General features: G+C 39.4%; 4 protein-coding genes across 4 annotated transcripts; 2 read left to right on the top strand and 2 right to left on the bottom strand.

The window, feature by feature from the left end:
* Positions 1–215: 215 nt before the first annotated feature.
* LOC117482668 (protein C-ets-1-like) lies at positions 216–4585 on the top strand. The gene is made up of 6 exons (XM_034130853.1): positions 216–333; positions 961–1164; positions 1917–1999; positions 2898–3042; positions 3118–3236; positions 4373–4585. Exons 1-6 carry the CDS (start codon positions 216–218, stop codon positions 4583–4585), a joined length of 882 nt encoding a protein of 293 aa, XP_033986744.1.
* A 6144-nt stretch (positions 4586–10729) lies between these two features.
* zgc:112271 (uncharacterized protein LOC553698 homolog) lies at positions 10730–13452 on the bottom strand. The gene is made up of 4 exons (XM_034130845.1): positions 13362–13452; positions 13088–13152; positions 12121–12218; positions 10730–10964 (listed from the first exon to the last, which is right to left on the bottom strand). The coding sequence occupies exons 2-4, from the start codon at positions 13148–13150 to the stop codon at positions 10865–10867; spliced, it is 261 nt and encodes an 86-aa protein (XP_033986736.1). The 5' UTR covers positions 13151–13152; positions 13362–13452; the 3' UTR covers positions 10730–10864.
* A 342-nt stretch (positions 13453–13794) lies between these two features.
* slx1b (SLX1 homolog B, structure-specific endonuclease subunit) lies at positions 13795–17897 on the top strand. Its single transcript, XM_034130840.1, has 5 exons — positions 13795–14228; positions 14810–14861; positions 15838–16164; positions 16947–17162; positions 17620–17897. Exons 1-5 carry the CDS (start codon positions 14056–14058, stop codon positions 17647–17649), a joined length of 798 nt encoding a protein of 265 aa, XP_033986731.1. The 5' UTR covers positions 13795–14055; the 3' UTR covers positions 17650–17897.
* A 588-nt stretch (positions 17898–18485) lies between these two features.
* Positions 18486–24478, bottom strand: LOC117482659. The gene is made up of 7 exons (XM_034130844.1): positions 24320–24478; positions 23971–24092; positions 22008–22121; positions 21657–21710; positions 20691–20852; positions 20452–20574; positions 18486–19621 (listed from the first exon to the last, which is right to left on the bottom strand). The coding sequence occupies exons 1-7, from the start codon at positions 24324–24326 to the stop codon at positions 19583–19585; spliced, it is 621 nt and encodes a 206-aa protein (XP_033986735.1). The 5' UTR covers positions 24327–24478; the 3' UTR covers positions 18486–19582.
* Positions 24479–24794: the final 316 nt, after the last annotated feature.

The following is a 24794-nucleotide window of genomic DNA, read 5'->3' as shown; positions in this document are numbered from 1 at the left end:
CTGATATATTGTATTTATTTCAGAAGGGACAATGCACATGAATCAACATGAGCACTTCCATCATGTGATTAGAGAGGCTAGCTTTCCTCTGCAGCCCCTGGCAGGTGGATGGCGTTACAAATATATATTGACTTCACTGATCAAATGTAGGTTTCCTGAACAGTGGAACAGAGTTAGAGTTTGGGAGGATGATATGTTGTGCTGTTGTCCCAGAGATGGATGCCCTGGAGGTCCCCCCTCTTACCCCCACCAGTAAGGAGGTCCTCAGCCAGGCGGTGAAGGCCAGTTTCGCTGGGTTCGCCCAGGAGAGAATCATCCATCACTTCCCACAGGGTAACTTTACCACACAGAGAGAAACTCCCATTACTGATGATATAGTGCAGTGTTTGGAATCATAGAGGTACAGTTATTAACATCTGCATGTTCACATCCAGGGTGGAAAGTACATTTACTCCAGTACTGTACTTAGGTACAATTTCAAGGTTTACTTGAGTATTTAAATGTTTTGCTACTGTGTACCACTACAGTTCAGAGGTAAATGGTGTACTTTTCCTCCACTACATGTATTTAATACCTTTAGTTACTTTACAGATGTGGATGAATGATGTGAAATATAATCAAGTGTTAAATCAGACTTTAGTTCCACCTGGAGTAAATCCACAAGCTACCCTGCAGTATACAAAGTCATTCAAACTAGCTGCACCTTTACCAGCTTTGAGAACACTTTCATGATCAATCATTATAAAACATATCATATATATTATTCTGAAATGGACCATTCTGCACAATGACTACTTTTACTGTCGCTACTTTAACTATATTTTGATGCTAATACTTTTCTACTTTTACTTGAGTAACATTTTGAATACAGGACTTTTACTGTAACAGAGTATTCCTACACTCTGGTACTTCTACTTTTACTCAAGTACAAGATCGAGGTACTTCTCCCCCTCTGTGCAGACCCCACCCTGTGGTCGCAGTGGGAGGTGAACTACTGGCTGGACTGGTGCCTGGCGGAGTTCGGGCTCCAGGGCCTGGTCTCAGACCTGCGGGGGCTGCAGGGGGGGGAGCTGTGCAGCCTGCAGAGAGAGGCCTTCCTGGGCCTGATGACCGACTGCACCGCGGGGGAGATCCTGTGGGAGCACCTGGAGACCATGAGGAGAGGTACAGACATGTGTTTATCAGAGACAAACGGATTCTTCCACACTTTCCTGGGAATGTACATTGCAGTTGCTTTGCTCATTAAGCCTTTATTGTGCAGCATAGCTCAGTCTGTGGAGACTCGGCCGGAGGGTTGCCGGTTCAAGTCCCAATCAGACCGAACACAAATACCTTTATTCTAATGCATGTTGTGTTTGTACTGTTTGCTTATTCAAATATACTGTATATAAAACAGAGTGGAAAACTGAATTTCCAACAATAAAGGTTAATCTTAATCTTAATCCTTAATCTTATTGATAAATCAAAGTCATGATTCTACATGTTATTGAACCTCACATCTTTTTAACTATTGTTTTTTTCTACTCTTTATCATTTCCACATGATGTGTAATGCCTTGTTAACATGCTGCTGTGGCGGGAACAAAATCCCAAATTGGGATCAATAAAGTAAATTGGCAACTTCTTTTGATAATCAATAAATACATCTAAAATCGTATGGAGATTTCCAGATGATCAATGTTCTATATCAAATTAAAACATTCAACACTCAGTCCATACTGAAAATAATTGTTAGTTGTAGCTCTGTTTGTGTGGTTGCATTACTGTGAGTTACCACAAACACAAATGTTTGGGCAGTCTGCGTGCATCGACTGTATCGGCACAAACACACACATGTTCTTTATCATATTTCTCCAGTCCATGTCAATGATGCTGGAATACAACACAATGTTTTCTTGTACATCTCTTTGATTCTAGAGAATGAGTTTGACTTCAGTTCTTCACCCCCCACCTGCACAATACCCTCTTACTGCCAGCTTCCAATCAACAAAGGTAATAATGTAAAGATGTCTAATGCAACCTTTGGCTAGTGTACATACTAATATTACCACTGCCTAAACATTGTTCCTTGTCATAGTATTATCCTAAATAGTTTGACCTTGTTTCCTCAGAAGGCTTCTCAGACTACATGGAGGATCCCTCAGAGAAACACAGTTTCCACGTTCAGTTCCCCCCCGCTGAGAGTAGGCAGCTCCACACCCTGCGCCCGGTCAGCGGACACCATCAGGACTACTATCTGATCACAGAGGATCCCATCCTGACCGCTGCTGCCATACTGCAACAAACAGGAGGGAACGGAGGTGAAAACACACTTTATACATTTAGATATGTGGAGCACAAAGAAAAGTGTTGAGTTTAACTATACAAATATTAGGTTCAACTAACCTAATACCGTTATATGAACTTTGCTGTGTTTTCAGCGTAGCTTTGTAAAGGTAACATTTAGCAGCTAAACTGTGGATAACAAGTAAACCACATTGGTTTGTTATTCAATATGGCCGCCAAAAGCTTTTTGAATCATTACATGTCACTTGTTAGACGCTTTTATCCAAAGCTTACATACTCAATACTGTGGGCAATCCCCACAGGAGCACTTTGGGGTGAAGTGTCTCAGAGACACAACGACATGCTGACTGCAGTGGGGTTTGAACCTGTGCTCCCCTGATCCGAACACCAATGCACTTATCCACTGCGCCACACGCCTCCCTATCATGTCCTGAGAGCCCTCCATCCCCCAATTGCTAGTGCCTTCACCATTTAAAATGTTAATAGTCAAATCAAAGGTGTTCCCCGTGTTCCTCCTGTTGTGTGCCTGCAGAGACAGACTCAGAGGTGGAGATCGCCCACAGTGATGACTCTGACGTGGGGGGCTCTCTGTTATGGGCTGCTCCCCTTCAGGACATAGAGTCAGTGACAGAGGAGACCATGCATCACGACATCTTCACCTTACCCTACCCACACAGGAGCTTCAAAGAATATATAGGCAGCAAACCGGATCTGAGCCGAACGGTGATCCCAGCAGCTGTCCTGGCTGGGTACACTGGTGAGTCGTGAAGGAAATACATCTTTTGTTTCTCATGTGGATCACTATCAGTCTTTAATCTATGTGTTCCAACAGGAAGTGGTCCCATTCAGCTGTGGCAGTTCCTGCTGGAGCTCCTGACAGACCGCAGCTGTCAGGCCTGTATCAGCTGGACAGGAGACGGCTGGGAGTTCAAGCTGACGGACCCCGATGAGGTACCACATATCTGTGGGATTAGCAATATGGGATGTAATACATCACAGGCAGTGGTGGAAGAAGTACCCAGATCTTAAACTTAAGTAAAAGTAGCAATACTGCATTGTAGAAATACTCTGTTACAAGTAAAAGTCTTGCATTCAAAATTGTACTTAAATAAAAGTGCAAAAGTATTGGCATCAAAATATACTTCTTTTTTTTTAAATATAACATTTTTGTATTTAATTATTAATGCATTCATGTCAATGTTGCACTTCGTGAAGGTGGGGATTATTTAAATGTCAATGGACTGTTTGGTAGCTTAACCTATAATAATATATAATGATTTATATTCTGTATTATAAATCCATACCTGCAATGTAGCTAGTAACTACATTTTGTAAAAGAAGTAATAATGTAATGGAGTAAAAGTAAGAAATTGCCTCCAGAATGCAGTGAAGTATAAAGTAGCATAACATGAAAATACTCGAGTGAATAAAAAGTACCTCAAAATTGTACTTAAGTACAGTACTTGAGTTAATGTACTTTGATACTTTCCACCACTGATCGCAATGATTAGTTCAGATTTGCAATGAGACAAGAAGCAGGGGAAATGTTCAGGTTCAATAGTTCAGGTTTGTCAAATGTAAAAAAAATCTCTCTACAATTATTTATTTAGAATTTATTTAGAATTGCTTACTACTGCCGAATACTTATTGCTTACTACTGCCGAATAGCGGCAGTAGTAAGCAATTTGTTACTAACAGCTGCTCTACACCTCACTACCTTGTGGTCAGGTTGTCAGATGTTCATGTATTGCTAGAGGAGGAACATGTATGTTCACCTTTGAGCTAGGCTAACACTTCTCTCTGCTTTTAGCCTTAGTTTTAAGCTAGGCTATACATACCTTTAGAGTTTTTCTGTTAATAAAATAATATTCCAAACTTTTTTTTTACTGCAAATTTAAACCAACATATATCGTAATATATATAAAGCTGAATTTATCATTATTAATATTGTGATTCCAACCATATCGCCTGTCCAAAATACTATTTAACAGAGATGCAGACTTGGGTCTCATGACTTGGACTCTACTCAGACTCAAGTCACAAATGTAATTACTTAATGAAATGAATAGTATTACATGTTTCTCCAGGTGGCCCTGCTGTGGGGTCAGAGGAAGAACAAACCCAAGATGAACTATGAGAAGCTCAGTCGAGGTCTGCGGTACTACTACGACAAGAACATCATCCGCAAGACGGCAGGCAAACGCTACGTGTACCGCTTCGTGTGCAACCTGCAAGGCCTGCTGGGATATGACCCTGGGGAGCTGCACGCCATGTTGGACATTAGTAACAAGAATCAGTAATGACCACTTTCAGGAGGACAACAGAGACACGTTTTATATGGGATACTTCAGTTTAAAACTCTTTTGAACAGTTTCTTTGATAATGAGAACAACTTTCAGAGACTCAGTGATACACAGTGTGTGTGGGGAGGGGGGGCTGGGATTAGTTCTGAGACTGAAGGTGAAATGTAGCACTTTATCTTGACGGTTGTGACAGCTGTTTTCATTTTATTTACATGTCATTTTGGTTCATGCTATTATCGAAATGGACTGACATACCATTTAAACAACACTGTGATGCCGATGCGAGCCATTTGGGGTTATGCTTTGTGGGGTTTCCCCTCTCCTGTAGTGTGTTCTATAGGTTTGTGTGCATGTAAATGGTCTGCAAAGTAGAGACACTACATACTGACATGTTGGGTGAAGGGGCTGGGGATTGAACCACTGACCCTCTGGTAGAAAACCATTTAACCCCTGAGCCATATCTGCCCCAATATTGCAAAACAATAAAACTCATAGTAATTTCTGCCATTTATACTTCTGTAAAGAAGAGAAAATAAGGTCAACAATGTATACCACATAATATAGATATGTTTTTATTTTTAAAAAGTATGGTACGTGTGTATGGATTCCCTCGAAAGAATTGTGTTTTTTTACATTTAAGCTTTTTTACTTCTGGATTAATGTAGATATGTAGACCCACAACTTTAAAGCTATTTTAGAGTTAAGTCTGTAATACATTTGTATTTGGTTTACATCAGTTTTGGTCACTACAATATTAACATGATCAGTGTAGCAGACAGAAAAGGAAGAGGTGGAACAAAACAGCTTTCTAATAATTCCCTCCCATGAGAAAACAGACAGTGTGATTAGTTTAGACTGAGGCGTTGAACACAGAGATCCAGCCTGAGAGAACCCCTCCAGGAGGTGTTGGACCAGGATCAGCTGGTGGTGCGCCTAATGGAACCTCATTATAAATTCACTCCATGAGAAGAACCATGTGTCTGGGCGCCTGGAATAGTCCTGCAGAGAAATCAAGCGGTCTAATTGAAAAAGTCCGACCACACAAGGCCTGTCTATTGATTTATTGCACTCTGATCCCTGATCAGCAGGGGACTCGTTCTGCTTCTGTGGATCTGAGAAAGACTGCTTTCAATCTGACCCTGTACAACTGGTTTAAAACATGCTTGTGTAAACCCCTGCAAATGCTGGTGAAATGTGTTTACTGACATTATGCCAAGATGGATGTAGTTGTTTATTGTGTAATGGATAAAAGCGTTATTGTAGAGAACGAGGGGTCCCATCACTCTAAATCAGTGTAGAAAACCCGATATGACACATTGGCAAATTTAATTTAGAAAATATGGACATTTCTTTATTTTGGTCAAATATATCCCATGGATTCCATTGTGTTTGAGACGACTTAGCGGTGCTGAGTGAGCACCCATTTGGATATAAGATACTGTTTTGTTGTGTTCTCCTGTTACTTTACACATATCTATAGCAATTCAAGGTTCAAGGTTCAAGGCTTTTATTGGTCATACGTACATAGCTACAGTGTTCATTCCACATCGTACATTTTTCAGTTGGAAAACAGAAAAACGAAATCCATTAACTTTCACTATCAATATTTATACATGTCTATTTGAAGTTTATTGTTGAAAAAAGACATTAAAAAAGCCAATGTTCACACAGTGAAGCCTGTAACCCCTCAGTGTTCCTCCTTGTTTCACACAGTGATTATCTCAAATGGTTTTTAATACAGCCAGAAATGTGTAATGGCCCACTACAGAATCATATATACTGAGTTACTGGGTTATAATTATGATTATTCATGTATTTTTATCACAATTGTTAAATGAAGTGCAATTTTGAATAACTTCATATACTGCTGCTGGATACCTTAACCTATAATTATATGTCAAAGTTTATTTAATAATTGATTTATATTTTGTATATGCTAATAGTGTAAATCGAACTAAAAGCTGATGAATAATTGTAGTGGAGTACAAATTACAGTATTGGCTTGTAAAATGTAGCGGAGCAGAAGTATAAAGTATACAGCATCAACTAAGAATACTCAACAGTACAACCTCAAAATTGTACTTAAGTACTATACTTGAGTAAATGTTCTTTGTTATCCACCACTGCCAACAACTAGCATACATCTGAGGTTAATTGCAAGACAAAAGAAGCACTAGATTCATTGAAACTAAAGCCAAACAGAATACGGTTATTTGGACGTGATTTCTTTCCATCCCTTCTTTTGTTACTTCACCACTCTCTTGGGGAAACAGCTATGATATAAATAACAAGGTTAATGTCGTATTCTCAACCGTGAAAAGAGCCAGGCTGAGCAGTGAATAAAGACACTCTCTCCCCCATGTGCGCTCTTCCATTAGCAGGCCTGGGGGGGGGCTGAGTGCTGGAAGTAATCCTCCTGTCTGCTGCTCACTGAGGGGGGACATCACATCAGCATCCAGCCGCTGAGGGGAGGTAAATGATATGCTGATACCTGCCATCACACAGGAGGACCTGCTTCGTGCTCTCTCTGCAGAAGCAGAACAAGATAAATGTTTACAGGATGACCCAAATGTTACTCTATCCATACAGACAAACTCCTTTGAGTGGGTTTTGCAATATAATGGTACAATAAAAATAGTTATTGACAAAGTAGCCAAATTAACATATCAGTACGAGCACAGACCTCAGTTGAAATGACACTCTTTATGTTCACCTGGAGGACGTTTGTGGTTGTATCTGTTTGAAGTGTTTACATTATTATTTCTATCAAATAGATTGTCTATGTCCTCATTTTATACCGTTGTTTATTCCGTACACATGACATCTGCTGAACATCTTTCTGTTTGGGGGGGGTGGGAGTTTTTCCTTGTGTGTCGCAGGAGTCTAATGGAGGAGGGTATGGCATGCTGTACAGATCTTAAAGCCCCCTGAGATAAATGTGTCATTTGTGATATCAGAATCAGAATCAGAATCAGAATCAGAATCAGAAACGGGTTTATTGCCAGGTAGGTTCACACGTACGAGGAATTTGACTTGATGTCGTGGTGCAGACATAAAATATAAAACAAGAAATCCCCAAAAAGTACACAGATAGCGAACTATATTAACAACACTGTAAACAAATATAGATAGATAGCAATACAATTAAAATAAAGCAGTAATTTACAGCGAAATAGAATGCAGTGAATTATAGAATATAACATATGAAATATGTGCAGTAAGCAATATTTGAACAATATTTGAACATTGTGTGCATTAATGTAATGCGTATAGAGTCTGCGTTGTGGCTGAGGTAAAGTGTCAGTGGGGGGGCCGGGCCTTGTTTTACGTCCTAAGAGGCCGGTAGCGGAGGGGGAGAAACTGTTCAGGTGGCGAGAGGTTTTGGTCCTGATGGAGCGCAGCCTCCTGCCAGAGGGGAGGGGGGTGAACAGTTTGTGTCCAGGTTGGGAGCGGTCGGCCACTATCATCGTCCTGGAGGCGTGCAGGTCATGGAGGGATGGCAGATTACAGCCGATCACCTTCTCTATGGCGATATATGGCTATTGAGAGATACGATCGCCTTTTCCAAAAGATACCTATCAATACTTACTATGAAAACAATATGGAGTTTGAGGAGAAAGAAACAACTGAAAGGTTTCCACTTTCATAACCATTTAATTTGGAATACACGTTTAGTCATTTAGTCTCAAAATACACACACACACAAACACACACACACACACACACACACACACACACACACACACACACACACACACACACACACACACACACACACACACACACACACACACACACACACACACACACACACAGCCAGTATCCTGACTGACCTCTGAGTAGTTGAACAGTTATTGAACTATTGTATATAAATGTCAATTTCCAATCAATATTGGATTCGATGTGGTATTTATGATTATGTGACTATCATGTTCTGGTATTGATCCACGGAAGAGAGGAACACAAACAGTGAATGTGTGTGTGAGAGCCACAGATAGATCAGAGCTGTAATGTGTGACTCTGGAAACACACAGCGGGGGGGCCACACTCTTAATAACACCTGATGGAGACACTGTGATGTGTGTGAGGCTTCACTGGGCTTCAACACACACATGCACACACTATTCATACATGTTCAGAAGGGAATATACATATCATGCTCCACGTTGTATTTCAATGTTTCCATCTCCTTTATGCTCAATGCACATTGTTCACTGTTTACCTGATCAGACATCTGCTGTTAGGCTGCTAGATGGATCTCATAGAAACCGGTTTTTGGTTTATCATTGTTTTTTATTAGCATTTCCAGTATTGTAAGCATGTTTTCTAGAATTGTATTTACTTGATATTTTAAATTAAATGTGTATAACCCTTCATAACCTTCACCTGGTGGTTGGCTATTCTGCTAATAATGGCTTTAGTATAGTCTCTAAATCAGGGGTTCTCTAAAGCAGGGGTTCCCAACCTTTATTGTGCCAAGGACCGGTAGATACATTAAAAAAAAATCGCGGACCGATTGTCAATTTTAACTGATTTTAATATTTACTCACCACCAGCAGGTAGCAACAGAGGCTAATTGTATGTAACAGCCTGAACAAATACTAGAACAATATGCATCCAAAACATATTAACAAAGTTTAAAAAAGAACCGGTGTTGTTTTTTGGTTTTTCGGAAAACCAAAAAACCGACGTTATTCAGTTTTTAAACCAAAACGGGAAAACAGATAAATCAACGTTTTGGTTTTGTTTGTATGATTTACGGATAATCCAGTGAATGCTGGGAAAATGTCGTTCATTCCGGTGCACTCCCGACAGCATTAAGCATCGAGATTAAGATTAAACTAATTTATTTTGGGAACAGCCGCATATATGCCGGTGTCGGACAGACACAAACACACCGAACACACAGAGCTGAGCTGAGCAGAGCACATACACACACACATCATGCGCCTTGGTGACTGACTGGACATCTCCTTCATAAAACTAATAAAAGGGGGAGTAATCGGGCAGTTCGATGTGTGTAGATGTGTGTGTGGTTAACACGTAGCAGCCTGCAGTCACTCTTAAACTGTTCTGATTAAGTTAAACACAGCGAAGGCGGTGCGTAAAAAGGCACAGCTCTTTACCGAGTATAGGCCTACGTCCCGCTGCCTCCTGATTCTGCAGCCATTTCATGAAGGAGGGTTTCCTTCTATAAAACAGCTGCGGGCAGCAGATCGTGAGAGTCCCGGACATTAATTCATAGATCAAGGCAGACTGGTTTACTCTACTGTTTTGCCAATCCAGTGCTTAAACAAATAGCTCTACACCCCTGGCCGACATGTCCTTAAAATGAAGTCCGAGTTTGAAATATATCTCAAATAATGTATGCACCACCATTTCCCCACATAAACATAACAGTCTGCAATCAAACGGTTGTCTCCTGTGCGCTCCTCTTCCTACTTGGCGCACCGGTAACATGCTCGTGCGCACAAGAGGCTGAGACCTTAGGCTGAGCAGCCGAATCCCTCGGAACATCATAAAAGCCATTTTCAACGGTTTTCTGGTGAAAGATTAACTAGCTACTGGATGAAATAATATGACTGGTGGCATAGGTGCGAAAATTAAACACTTTTTGAAAAAAATATTATGATAAAATATTTTTATATATTTATAATTCTGCAAATATTACGATAAACTCACAGCTATTTCGCGGCCCGGCAGTAACACCTCCGCGGCCCGGTACCGGTCCGCGGACCGGGGGTTGGGAACCCCTGCTCTAAAGAAGAGAAGGGTGACTCACAACATCTGTCCAGGGAATATAGATGAAAAATAGCCTCTTACTAACTCAGTAAGACTATATATCATAATTATATATCATAAATAGTGATCTGTAGATATAAAAATGTTCCACTTACTAGTCAGTTCTCCTTATATCTTATATAGCCCAGTAATATAGGAAATACCAATTGATTTAATCCGTTCAGTATAGCGCATCCTTTGTCTATATTTGAAATGTTAATTTGTTGGAGGGAAACATGAAATGTGCACCCATTCTGTTAAGTGACAAAGATGAATATTTTTTGAATGCAATATTAATTGGCTTCCTCTCAAGAGCTTCAAATGAAACTGCGACTTTCATTAAAAAAAAACAAGACAAAATACAGCAGCCAAGTGTTTTATTGTCAGCTGAAGATTTCATTGCATTTATAATAATATTACCGATTTATAGACAGTGCTTGTATTCTTTCTAAATATCACAATATCAGAGGCCTGTGTGAGAATGTGATGTGTGCGTCATTGTGCTTTCTGTTTCTCCCACTGTTCCGGTGTGAGAGTTTTCTGTTCGAAAGCGTGGATCTCTTTCAGCTCCTCGGCCAGGCACGTGTTCACCAGCCTGAGGAAACACACACAGGTTTAGAGTCTGGACCAAGGGACGCTGGACATCTTGGGTGGTAGAGCGCTGAATGGTTAGGAGGTACTCTTTCTAACACTACAAAAATAAGTGGATGATAATAAGATAATAATTACGATGCAACTAATTGGATTTGATTCTGTAAAAGTTGCAAAACTGCACCGTTTTTAAAGCCACTCAAATATGGAAATGTCCTGCTTTCTCTGTTTTATATCACATTTAATGAATATTGACGGGCAATGGACCGTCAGAAAAATACATTTAAGTCATCACCTTAAACTTTCAGACATTTGGATGACGTTTTTTTTACTAATTTCTGCCATTTTTTAAACAAAACTATTCATCTAGGAAATACTATAGTAATTAGATGAATTGATCATTATAAATAATCAATAGTTGCAGCTATAATTGTTCAATTTAATTTCTAAATAAATTAAGGTTAAGTTTCTTGTGAAAAAATATGTGTCACATTATGAAATGATCTAACAAGGATTCACATCAATCTTACAACCACTACACTATGTGTTAAGATCTAAACTATTGGATCTACCGTGGTATAGTGTTAAAGATACATATAGAAATGATATTAGTTGAGAAATTGTGCATTGAAAAAAAGGGACCAAGCTTAACACATTTGTTTTGATAAAATAGGCAATTTTACGGTATTGTATATGGATATACGCAAAAAAGATACTCAAAAGAGAATGTCTTGATCAAGCTGATTATAAAAACAAAAAATAAATTAAAAAAGCTTTTTGTCACAGAGTTAAAAATGTGTATAATTATATTGATTACTATCATATTTCTGATGTGAAATATGTTATTCCCTGACACATGTATAGCTTTCTACTAATAGAAAGCCCAGCATGTCTGTCCCCTTCAGCTCAGGTTATAGAGGTTCTACCTCTGTGTCAATCATTATGTCCATCATCTCTTTCAGTTGTTATACACCTCTATGAGTCACCTGGTACGACAGCACCTACATGTTTGATTGTCAGTCAAGTTTCTCTCTTTGCAAATCAACATCTTTAATCCTGTCCGGACTTTAGTGCTGCCTGCACCTACCTGTGACATCTTTTGAACTGAAATGATAGCAAAGATCTGAGCATGGTGTGACAGTGACTCCAGTGTGTAATACCTGTGTCTCTGGAGCAGTGATTTCCCCTCAAACTGGGAGGAGACCACCAGGACTTTGTAGCTGGCAGCACATCTGTTGGGGGACGTATCCTCCACATCCTGCAGTGGACCAGACAAAGTTACAGCCAACATTTATCTACTGAATTACTGCAGTGATGATGATAGGCTCTATCCTGCAACATGCAAAATATAGCTGGGCAGTTATGTCTGAATGATTCCTCTAAGAAAGAAAGAAAGAAAGAAAGAAAGAAAGAAAGAAAGAAAGAAAGAAAGAAAGAAAGAAAGATAGATAGATAGATAGGTAGATAGGTAGATAGATAGATAGATAGATAGATAGATGGATATTACACATTAGTTAAACATTTTAAAAGATAAGTGAAGATACAAATATAATACAAAAATAACTTTATAAGCAAATGTATACATATTCACATAATACACCATACAGAAAATACTGAATAATACACTTGAATTTGAATACAACAGTCCATTTCACTAAGCACCAGAAGCATATAGAAATATACTACAAGGAACATATAGACATTTAGTCATATATACTTTACAATTGTGCAAAGTAGGCCTGCTAAGCACCACCTAAACTCCATTCAATTTAGTGGTGCTCTCTATTTGTTGTTTATAACATATAGTTAGTGATGTACAACAGCATGGCATTCACTTCAAAGACAAGCATAGACTCACTGAAATAGTACTTGTGAAATGAAAGGAATCAGGCCTAAATAAAAATCCCAGTTCTCTTTTTCTAACAAACCAAAATGGCTAAATACCTGCACTATGGAATATAGTAGTGAGACGCTATTGCTGTAAATAATTATGACATTTTTCAGGTGTGTACCTTTGCATACAGGCAACATAATGTTACATCTGAATAATGCTTAAATTGAGGTTGTTTCTGCTGACAACAGAAGACTGGGCTAACGTGTAATACAAAATAATAAGCAAAAACATACCACGTGTACTGCTGCGAGCTCCTTGGTCAGTTTATCCCGGATGTGATCAGCTGTAATAGCCATGTCTGTATAAATAAAAGGTAAATTGTAACGTTAGTACAACCGCTGCAGTGGGGATACATGTGTATAGATCTCTCTGAGTGTAGTCAGAGGCATGGACATGATGACACCGGAAGTGTTAAGGTATCCTTCAGTTTAGCATTTCGACCGTCCAACAAAACAGTATTACATCACAATTGTGAACTGAGGTTTTAATTTAGAAGCGTATCATTACCAAAGGCCGTGTGTTATACAGTGTTTTCGCTAAATTCAGTCACAGGGTAAATATCCATGGGGTGAACGACGTGTGGGTGTCTGTACTGAAGAATATATACTAATAGCCAATCAGATGCAGTATGTTTCCATTATGGGCGGGACATATATTTTAAAGTAGCGAATCCATGAGCATAACACAATTGTAGGTGTCTTTACAGAAAGACAAACTAAACGTTAAGCAAGATTAATATAAACAGAAATCTATGCTATACATTGATTACACTGTAAATGAAACAGTATTTTTTGGTTGCACATTATTATATTAGCTTTTTATTGGTCTTGCAGAAGGCTTCCGTGAGTCCTTTAAGACATAGTTTATCAGGCAGTTCAGTAGGCAACTAAGACGGGCAATGTTTACATGCTAAGGTCCACTACTCTCATTTGTTGAAAGGTATTCTATGGGTAACCATCGAAACTATGCATGAACATTTTAAAGCATCTGAATTCAAGCTATTCAGATAATTATGCAGTGAAAATGGAAGTATTACCACAACATAATTGTCTAAAGTGTTTACAATTGGTTATTTTTTGACTTTTTGTTCATGGCTCTACTAGCTAAAATGTACACAAGTCAGCTAACGTTATGCTGCTTGGTCATTACATGGGTGCTCTAAAACAATATCAGCGAACGTGGCTGCTTACACTGTTCCAAGATGGTTGTGGAGGTAGAAAACTTCTTTGGTGTGTACATGCTGTACTGCACCAACCCTAAATTCAAAGGGCGTATTTACATTGGCTTCACTGTGAACCCTGAGCGCAGAATAGGACAGCACAACGCCGGACGGCACCGAGGGGGGGCGAAGAGGACCAGTGGGAGGGGACCGTGGTGAGAGTTACACTGCTATACTACATCATGTTCCCTGTAGGGTTACACGATTATCGATCTGTGGAATGTAACGTATTATTGTTATTATTATATATTCATGTAATGGAATTTTGGGGTGCTTGAGTATTTCCATTTTCTGCTACTTTATACTTCTACTTTCAGAGGTAAATGTTGTACTTCTACTGCACTACATATATTTAACACTTGTAGTTAACATAAATAAATGTTTATATGATATATATGCACTAGTAATTTACTCAGTACTTTCCGAAATACAACATTAAAAAACATTTAATTTTGAATAAAAACACAATAATATAATATTATCTATAATAACACAAAACATTTATAAGAGGCATTCTGCACATTGAGTACTTTTACTTTTGATACTTGAGTACATTTAGCTGATAATACTTTTACTTAATACATTTTCACCTGAGGATTTATACTTGTAGTGGAGTATTTTAAGTATGTGGTATTAAATGAATACCACATTCTTAAAATACATACTTTTACTTAAGTAGAGGATCTTTTTCCACCACTGTTATTGATGTTCTGCATATGTTCCTTGCTGTGTACAGGGACATGGTCCTGATAATACACGGCTTCCCCTCTGATATTGCTGCCCTTCGGGTAAGTCAAAGTCTGTTTATTGAAGTGACTGAATAAAAAGCCCCTGAAACAGCATTTAAAGGGACACTAGTAGAGAACAAGCGTCATTGGCTCGTGATGAGGAAGTGAATGTGAGAACAGAACTTTATTTGCTGATGTTTCATTAAGTTCTAAAGCAGAAATGAATAGCCATCCAACACTCAGCAGACTGACACTGGAGATTTCAGTCTGCTGTGTATCAATGTATCACGTTCTGAAACATCTGATCTCTTCACAGTAGGTTTCAGAGTACATCACAATGACTCTGTGTTGTTTCCTCAAGTGAAACATTCTTCTCCTCAATTGCTGCCAATTTCTTGTCAGTCTAATTTGCCCAACCTTCAGACGAGGTGAACACAAACAGGAAGGACAACAAGGGAATTTCCAAATCCTGGTGTCCTTTTTCTCCCATGTATTCTATTCTTTGTTGGATTCAAATTCAATTTATTATAGTTTTTTTGGTCTTAAATTCAGTTCACGGTAGTATTAAAAATTACCTGTTTGTAGTTTTCTTTCACCCATGAATAGTTCCAACTCATCATTAAATCCCCTCTGGCTGGCAGAGAGCTCACAGCTCCATAGTTTCTTATGTTGCTTTGATAACTGTACACCTTTACAATTAAACATCATTCGTCCATCTGTATATGGTGTATTCACAGTTCACATTGTACATTGATATTTAATTTAATATGAACACTCCATGTTAATAATATCCTACTTCTATATTTTCTGTGATGTAATTGGGCCTTCATAGTGTATACTTGACTGTCTTCAGATGTATATCTTCCACCGTTACTATGTACATATTTTATTTAAAGTTCTGTTTTTATTTTCTATTTTGAGAAGTTTATATTTTATGCTTGTGTCTGTTTATAATGTGCTCCTTTTCATTTTCACATTGCATGCAATGCCTTGTTTACATGCTGCCGTAACGTTATCTTTATGTTAACTGTGGCAGTTTGAGTGGGCGTGGCAGCACCCCCACTCCTCCAGGCGGCTCTCCCACGTGCCCCGGCGATCCAGGAAAGAGTCCAGCCTGCAGTTCCACTGGCGGGTGGTCTCCAGCATGCTGCGGGCCCCCCCCTGGAGCAGGCTGCCGCTGACGGCCCGCTGGCTCAGACAGGAGTACAGGATGGACTTTGAGCCCAGCCTGCAGCCCCCCCTCCACGTCCCCATCGCCTTCGGGAGCGTCAGAGCCAAGAAGAAGCTGCAGCCTGCAGGGGAGGATGAGGAGGAGGAGCAGCAGGAGACATCCAGCTGTTTCCTCTGTAAAGGGCTGGTCAAGGTAAAGACTGTTAAAACAATTAGAACAGCATTTGTTTTATTTGCATTTTTTTAATTATTTGAAACACTTACATAACTTATATAATGGTTACAACATTAATACTTATACTACATTGATTGTCACATCTTACCACCTGGTCATTATAAAAGTGACTTACCCTTTTTCGCATCTTTCATCAAAGATATGAACTTGGTTTCTGATTTCATGGTTATTTTTTACATTTACCAGATTCTTCCATTGTGAGGTAATGAAGTACAACATTTTTTAAAACATCCCAAACCTTGATATTGGTTGTGAATCATAGATAAACAGTGTATCCATCCTCTCAGTAGGTCTGGGTGTGGGTTAGCTCAGGCTCTGGTTCTGGTCTCTGCACTCACAATTGAAAATGATTAGGCAGGGAAGAGTCTGCAGGAGGAGCAGGGCCAGTGCAAGTAATGGGTACCATGTTGGCTTATTAGCGTGCTGATAGGCTAACGTTAGCATGGTAATATGAATACAGACAACCTGTATAAAAGAAACGGCAAAAACACAAAGATATTACAATACAAAAACAGCACAAATTACTATATCAAAGCTCACTTAATAACATATGCAATCGTTGTTTTGGCGTACAGTTGAAAACGTTTACATTCTCCATGGCTTTACCTGGATCACTGACTAACAGTTAGAATCATGTTCTGGAATTTTGAATTGTGAAATACAAGTCAGACTTTATTGCAGTACAATCCGTTGTTTGTAAGCAGTTACATGAACCGAGACATCTTTGTGTTTTTGTTCAGGTGTCAGAAAAGCTGAGCTGTTTCCACCCCTCCTGTGGGATGAGCGGTCATGTGATCTGCCTCGCTAAACATTTCCTGAAGTCGGAGCCCACCCACCTCCTGCCGGTGGAGGGCAGATGTCCGGCCTGTCAGAGCTCTGTGCTCTGGGGGAGTCTCATCCGCCACAAACACCGCTGCTTGGGAGACCTGGAGGACTTCACCCCGTCCCTTTCCCAGGTGAATGGTGACTCCTCGTTAAATGCTCAGTGTATCAGATACTGGCATGTCTTCTGTTTGTACCTTTAGCTATAATTCTTTAAACAAATTGTATATTAAAATGGCTGTTTTAAGATTTTAAACCAAAGCAAATGATCTTCACAGTCACCTTCTGTACTATAAACCATAGCTAAAGAACCATTTTAAGAATTGATATATTATAGGGAGGCGTGTGGCGCAGTGGGTTGTGTGTAGGTGTTCGGATCAGGGGGTCACAGGTTCAAACCCCACTGCAGTCAGCATGTCGTTGTGTCCCTGAGACACTTCACCCCAAATTGCTCCTGTGGGGATTGCCCACGGTATAGAGTATGTAAGTCGCTTTGGATAAAAGCGTCTAACAAGTGACATGTCATGTAATGTAATATATATCCAAGTGAATGTAGATTTTGCTTTACTAATTTGTCCTGATCTCCCGCAGAGCCACTGGGCCGATGAACTGCAAATATAAGGGAGTGGAGCCCGACGTCTGAACACTTCCTTCTTAATGAACTGTGATCATAGAGAATCATGTATCAATGTGCACAGATTCTAATCTCTCCAGGATCCTGCCATGTCCAATTGTATATAAAGGTACCATGTATTTTTAATGTATTCAGTATTTGTGGAAAAAATTCAAGTTTGAATGCATTGTGTGACAAAGGATTTGACCTAAAACATTATTTAGTAAGTAATAAAGCGGGACAAGTTGAAACTAAAGATACTGGTCTGTTGATTGAAAGTGATTGTGGTTATGCAGTTATAGTAAATATACAGGCCCTGTTATGTTGTTGGGGTGTTCCCTCTCCTGTAGTGTGTTCTATAGCTTTCTGTGCATGTCAATGGTCTGCAGAGGCTAAACTCCCTGAGTTCCCTTCAGAGGGAGTTTCTCTCACACACACTAAAGCATGGAGACATGTTACAGTAGAGACACTAAATACTGATATGAAGCTGATATTGAGCAGAATAGGACCCCTTTAATAAAGTTGTAATGTTAGTTAGATGTTAAAGGGTGCTGATCATTTCTAGAGATTTCAATTTAAATACGTGTCTTTGTTGATCAGTGTCACATGTCTAGGCAATGTGTATCTCTAAATGCATTGTTGTGGGCTCTATAACCATTTCCAATTCTCAAATGAGCTGGGGAAAGCTTTGGGATTTTGCATTTTGTGTCCAAATAAGGGAAGGTACCTTGAATCGGGGAGAGGACCTGTTAATGGTAATAACACAGGGAAGGGACAGTCCCGCCTTTTGACACTACGCGCTATACAAAATGTCTCTTTCACAAAGAAAGAACAGCAGCCAAACCTCCGTTACATCTTTTTGTATTTATTATTCATTCATGTTAGTTAGCAGTAAAAAAAGACAAACATTATCTAGGTAGCTATAATCATACAATCTGAATAAAAATACTTTCAGGAAAAGCGTTCATGTGCATTGATTAGTGATTGTACTTATATAGTAAGCACCCATTATTTGTCTTGTATTATTCACCTGGCTGTGTCATGCTAGAGCATGACTGTACCTTAAAGAAGAAACAACACAGTCCTTCTCTTATCAAAAAGTGTAGTTAATAAGCAGTAATACACATCAATTTAATACACTCAGGGGTTTGTTGCTACAGTCTTACTTGGTATGAGCAGTGACGTATAGTGGCTAATGTTAGCTAACTTTAGAAGACCTGTTTACGACTTCATGACGTTTCTCTACTTATGCTACATTTGAGCATTTCCCATTAGTATGTAATTCCCTCCTATTGCTAGAGATCAGCCAGTTACTTCCACTTCAATATCTTTCTGTATATATTTTAGGCATTTGTCCCTTAAAAATAACATTTGTATCTTTAATATTTGTTTAATGCATGCTTCTTGGGTAATATTGAGCTGTCTGGCTCTTTTCTTGCTGTAACAAATGCACATTTCCCCTCTGGGATGAATAAAGGTATTCTGATTGTTGTTATTACTGTAGCATTTTAAAGATCAAAATAGACTGAGATGAATTGTATTATTAGAGATGAAATGAAAAATGTGCAGAAGCGTGATAATGTAATTTAATACTTTAAAAAGTACATTTTTCAAGATGCATTCATTATTTTTTTTCCAAGCTGTGAACAAATGTTCTTTTACATTTTATCGGGTTATATAGTTGCTATGACAATGATGGAAGAACACATCCATCAGACACAGATCAACAGTTGTTGTTTGTGTCCAGCTGGAGTTCTGCTCTCCTTTTAGCTCTGGTCTGGTCTCACCAAGTCTTTAAACATAACTGTCTCATAAGCTGCTCAAACAAACCCCTTTCACATTTCACATAGTTATTTGATACATTGGTTATACAAAAATGTTGATTAGTGCACTTTTACATTTTCTGTAGCATTTGTGTGTAGCTGAACATCTGTTTGCCCCTCACAGCTGGGCGGGGGGGGCCTGCACCGTGATCACCGGCTGAGGGGGGCAAACACAAACAAGAACAAATGTTAACACCTGCTGCGTTTAAAGCTACTGTAGTAATGTACTCGTTTTTGAAATGGATGCTTGTATAACACATAGTTATATTATATCTGTTGATCTATGGGTTGTGCCCCTCCCTCCACATCTACACCCACAGGACCCCCTTGTTGTTTGGGGGCACTAGTTACTGTTACGGGCTGCGGACAGCATAGGGTGAAGTTTAATAGTAAAATAACCTATTTTTAGGGAAAAGTAACAGTTGGTATACAAATTACATTTGTTGGTGACTGGCCTCCTTACTTTAATAATGTCAGAAAAGTATATACTTATCTAGTGGTTTTTCAATTTCCTACTCCATTTCGGCCTATAACTTGTGTGTGTTTAAGTGTATATATTTCAAAGGTAATGAAGAAATCTTTGTTTGAATGTGTGCAATGCCTGTGAATGTCTAGTCTTCATTTAGTGACATTCTGATCATTTTTGTGGACACAATCCTTTTTAAAGAAGATTACATTTTTTACTTTTTATTTGTAAGGGAAATTATACAAACATGGACCAATAAAACTAATTTTGCAGTAAAATATATTTTTAGAACCATGTATTTCAAAGACTAGACATGTTGAAGGAATTAAAACACCATTGTGCTTTGTTCTACCTCTCTAAAAGGTATCTGAACACATTTATTCCTCTCCTATGAGGGTCCGAACATGATCATGCTGGCCCTCCATCTTCATTTCTCTGGTCGTTTGGTATGTATTCAGGTAGTATTAAAACACAGAGGACCTCCATGATGAAACCAGTGGTTCAGAGAGTTGTTGACTCACCATTTTGGGGGCTGGCGAGCAGCAGTTGGTCACCTTGCAGCAGTAGGCGGCCACAGTGATGGAGATGGTCACCAGGGCAACGTTAATGACCACACACTCGGAAGAGAAGTGTGAAATCGTGCTCTGTAATGGGATCAGAATGTTTGTTGTTATAAAAACAAGCATTCCACTTACAGGAGTGTCATTATCCAACTCAAATGAAGTATTAAGTTAAAAGTCTGGATCTTATAAGAGCTCACCTCTATGTTATGGCATTGCTCTCCTAGTGAGGTGGAGTTCTGGTCAAAGTAGTAGTAGTGCCTGCAGATGTAGGGGATATCATTCATTTTAACCAGAGCGAAGATCATGTTGGCGATGGAGGCGGGGACAGCCACGATCTGCATCCCCAAACACGCCCTCAGCTGAAGAGCACGAGATACAAGACACAACATTTGTTTTAAATGACACCTGTTTGCTTTGTTTTAGAAGATATTTACAGACGTGATAAAATAACAGAGAATTACTTGATATTTAAATTAGGAAATGAAAACAGCAAAGCAAATCCTGTTCAATCCACTGTCCAATGTACTAGGTGTACTAACGTTTTCAATTGCCACAACTGGGATTACCCACTTCACTCTTATCCGTAGTCTCTTAAAGTGGAAATATCCCACAAAAAAAAAATCACCTTTCAATGCATGTTTAGGTAAGAACATATCCTTAAACTGTAACATAACTCCCCTTGCAGGCCAGTAGAATACAGACCTATCTTAAAGAGACAGGTGCTAAAACAGAGTGTTCCAGACGTGAGAAAAATAATGTTCTACTAGAAACCCAAAATAAACTGTAAGTATGAACCAGAAAATTTTCATTATACATCCCCTTTAAGTCACAGCCACTCTGGTGTTTAGCTTCCCTGCACTGATCCTTTAATAAATGGTTCCTTCTTCCACTGCGTGCAACCAGTTGAAGGAGCAAAATGGCTGACAAATCAAACTGCTCCTATAGAGGAAGTGACTGATCAGTTCTGTTTTTGTGGATTGTATAAAAGTGCAAACTAGTCCTAAATTCCTATGACAAGACATTTTGACATGTTCCATTGTATATTAAAAGCAAGTACGCCTGGATATTTGTATTTGGGACTAGTTATTATGTGGCTCATATATAATTGGTGATCCTGTGAGATTTGAGAGATATTAGTGTCCACCCTCCAGCCGGTAACTCACCGTTGGGAGATGCAGGTTCTGTGCTGCTACGGTCAAACTCCCAGCTATTAACACCTGTGAACAGAACAGGAATCATGTGAGCACGCTAACCTTTAATCACTCTGCGGCAGTGTTATAATTGGCACCTTAGGCCCCCCTACACATAGAAAATGTAAAACAACATGGTGGAATTCAATGGGCTTTACAAAAGACAACTAACGCAACAAAAATATTTTGTAAAATCACTTCAAATACATTTACAGTCATGAACAAGCCACGACAAAGATAAATAGAATAATAAATAAATAATAACTGCTCCATCTTTTGTTCTGCTAATGAGGAATGAATATTCAAAGTTCTGGATATGCTTACCAGTAGAGATAAGATGATGACCGGTATGTCACCAGGGAAATCAAAAATCAGGCCTTTGGATCTGAACACCACCGAGCTGATGATCTGAAACAGACTGAGGCCGATCTGAGTGATCTGGAGAACAGAGAGAACATCTCAAGATGACAAGCTCAGGCTCTGTAGAGCAGAGGTGGGAAGTAACCAAGTACAATTACTTAGGAACTGTACTTAAGTACAATTTTGAGGTACTTTACTTGAGTATTTCCATTTCATGCTACTCTCAAATACATTTAAGAGGTAAATACTGTAATTTTACTCCACTACATTTATTTAACAGCTTTAGGTACTTTTAACAATGCATCTCTAAAAATTAAACTAGTAGACTAACTTTTTAAGTCAAATTATTAAAATATTTTCAGAAAAGTCAATCAGAACTGTATTAGTCTACAACAGTAAAATGCTACTTGATGCAAACATATTATCTAGAAAGGTCACATATATAAATATAATCAGGGGTGCACATAACTGGTACGCAGGTACGCATGCGCGGCACAAATCTGAATTGCGTAACGTCACTTGTGTCACTACGCGCCTTTGCGTACCTCAAAACATCAAAACAAAACACATATTTCGTCTACACGTGTTTCTTGTCAACACTCAATGGAGTAAACTACTAGGCATGTCAAAAAACCCAAAGACATTAAGCAGCTACGTTGCCGTTTCGCTCCCTGCAAAAAATCTTTCTATGACTGATTGAACTGGAGCTGGGTGAGCCGCGCAGGACATAACCGACGGACCTGTGAAGCTTTCCAGGAGGCAGAGGCTTAGATCACTGGACGACAGAGTTGGTCGCCGTGTGCACAGACAGGGTTAACGTCGGTATAAACAACAGAATTGTGCCAAAAGTCCGCCAACTGGCTGCGGTGGGAGACTCCCCTGTGCACATTCTGTGCCCCGCGCACACACTGGAGAACTGCGCAAAATCATCTGATCACAACGTTCACGCTCTGTGGTCAAGCTGCTGCAGTTTTATTTACACCAAAGTGGAGTGAAACACACAGCTGCAAACTTACTCAGGGTGTTATGGAAGAGTTTGAAATCAGACAGAGGTGGAAGAAGTACTCAGATCTTGTGTAGGAATACTCTGTTACAGTAAAAGTCCTGCATTCAAAATGTTACTCAAGTAAAATTAGAAAAGTATTATCAAAATATAGTGAAAGTAGAGACAGTAAAAGTAGTCATTGTGCAGATTGGTTCATTTCAGAATAATATATATGATATGTTTTATAATGATTGATCATGAAAGTGTTCTCAAAGCTGGTAAAGGTGCAGCTAGTTTGAATGACTTTGTATACTACAGGGTAGCTTGTGAATTTACTCCAGGTGGAACTAAAGTCTGATTTAACACTTGATTATATTTCACATCATTCATCCACATCTGTAAAGTAACTAAAGGTATTAAATACATGTAGTGGAGTAAAAGTAGAAGTACAAAGTAGCATAAAATAGAAATACTCAAGTCAACTACAAGTATCTCAAAATTGTACTTGAGTAAATAAGTGTGCTTTGTTACTTCCCACATTTGAAATCAGATATGACTTCAAGTCATGTGATCATTTCTTAGTATTTGATCCTTCAACTTGGCCTCAGGAAATGCAAGGACTTCACAGTTTTGGCAACAAGTTTTGGAGAAAGCAAATCCGAGGCTTAAAAAGAGACAGGGAGGTGCATCTTCATCATCTAGCATGCAAGAAGTGTAAATTGAGGACAGTGAAGGAGACACTGAGGAGGACCACGCTTCGTGTGGGGTGAGTACCAAACGCTGTCTCTTGGTACTCATCTGAGTAACTCACTAAAAAAGTTATGTGCACCCCTGAATATAATGATATACACACATAAAGAAAATGTTCTGCATAATGAATACTTTTAAAACCGTAAGTACATTTTGCACACACACACACACACACACACACACACACAGTACCCCCAGAGCTTTGGGCTCAGCCTCCAGGTACTTCTGTTTCCAGTTGACGTTCCTCTCGAAGCTGAATGACACCAGCGGGGTCTGAGAGGGGGGGAGACCCTCCTCCACAACTGATGCTTCCTCTGAAACAGACACAGGTATCGTACTCTCCTTATAAAGTAACAAAGAGCAGGAAAAGTAGGGCGGGAAGCAGAAGAAGTGCGTCTGTTGCGGGCGCGTGTGTAGCGGAAGTGAGCCGCAGTATTAAAAGCAGAAAGCATCTGGATTGCATCACAAACAAAATAACGGTCTTTCCTCCTTGTTAGCTAAACGCCAGTAAATAATGTGACAACAGAAAGCGTGCTTTTACCCGCCATGGTCCTGGTATCCACCCTCACTTCAATTTTTAAACGTGTTTTCGAAGTTCCAGGCTGCAGATCGGACGTTTTGCAACAACTCGGACTGATGCTTTTTGGGAGTTCGAGTCCCTCCCTCCCCGCGTCTGGCTCTGCAACAAGACTCCCCTCAGACACATATCAGCTGTTTATATCCGGGAAATACGTGATCGTGATTGGCTGAGAGGAGGTTAATTAACTTCCGCGTTCACAAAGCTGTCAATCAAACAAAGCTTGTATAATAAAGCACGTATCTGAGTTTTTACAAAAAAAGGTGTATTTTGTGATGGTGCTGAAAATACCCACGGTGAAGTTAGTTTGAGGTTGGATATTCGACATAGACGGTCCACATCGAGCGGACCTCTTGCCATTTCCAGCCATCGCACTTACCAATAGTCCTTTAGGGACCATCAATGAATTGCTGTTATTGTCAGTTACAGTTATTGTTTC

Source organism: Trematomus bernacchii, unplaced genomic scaffold, assembly GCF_902827165.1.
Source record: "Trematomus bernacchii unplaced genomic scaffold, fTreBer1.1, whole genome shotgun sequence".
In the NCBI taxonomy this organism is placed as follows: Eukaryota; Metazoa; Chordata; class Actinopteri; order Perciformes; family Nototheniidae; genus Trematomus; species Trematomus bernacchii.
The sequence above is the reverse complement of the archived record's forward strand: the minus strand, read 5'-3'. Positions and strand labels throughout refer to the sequence as shown.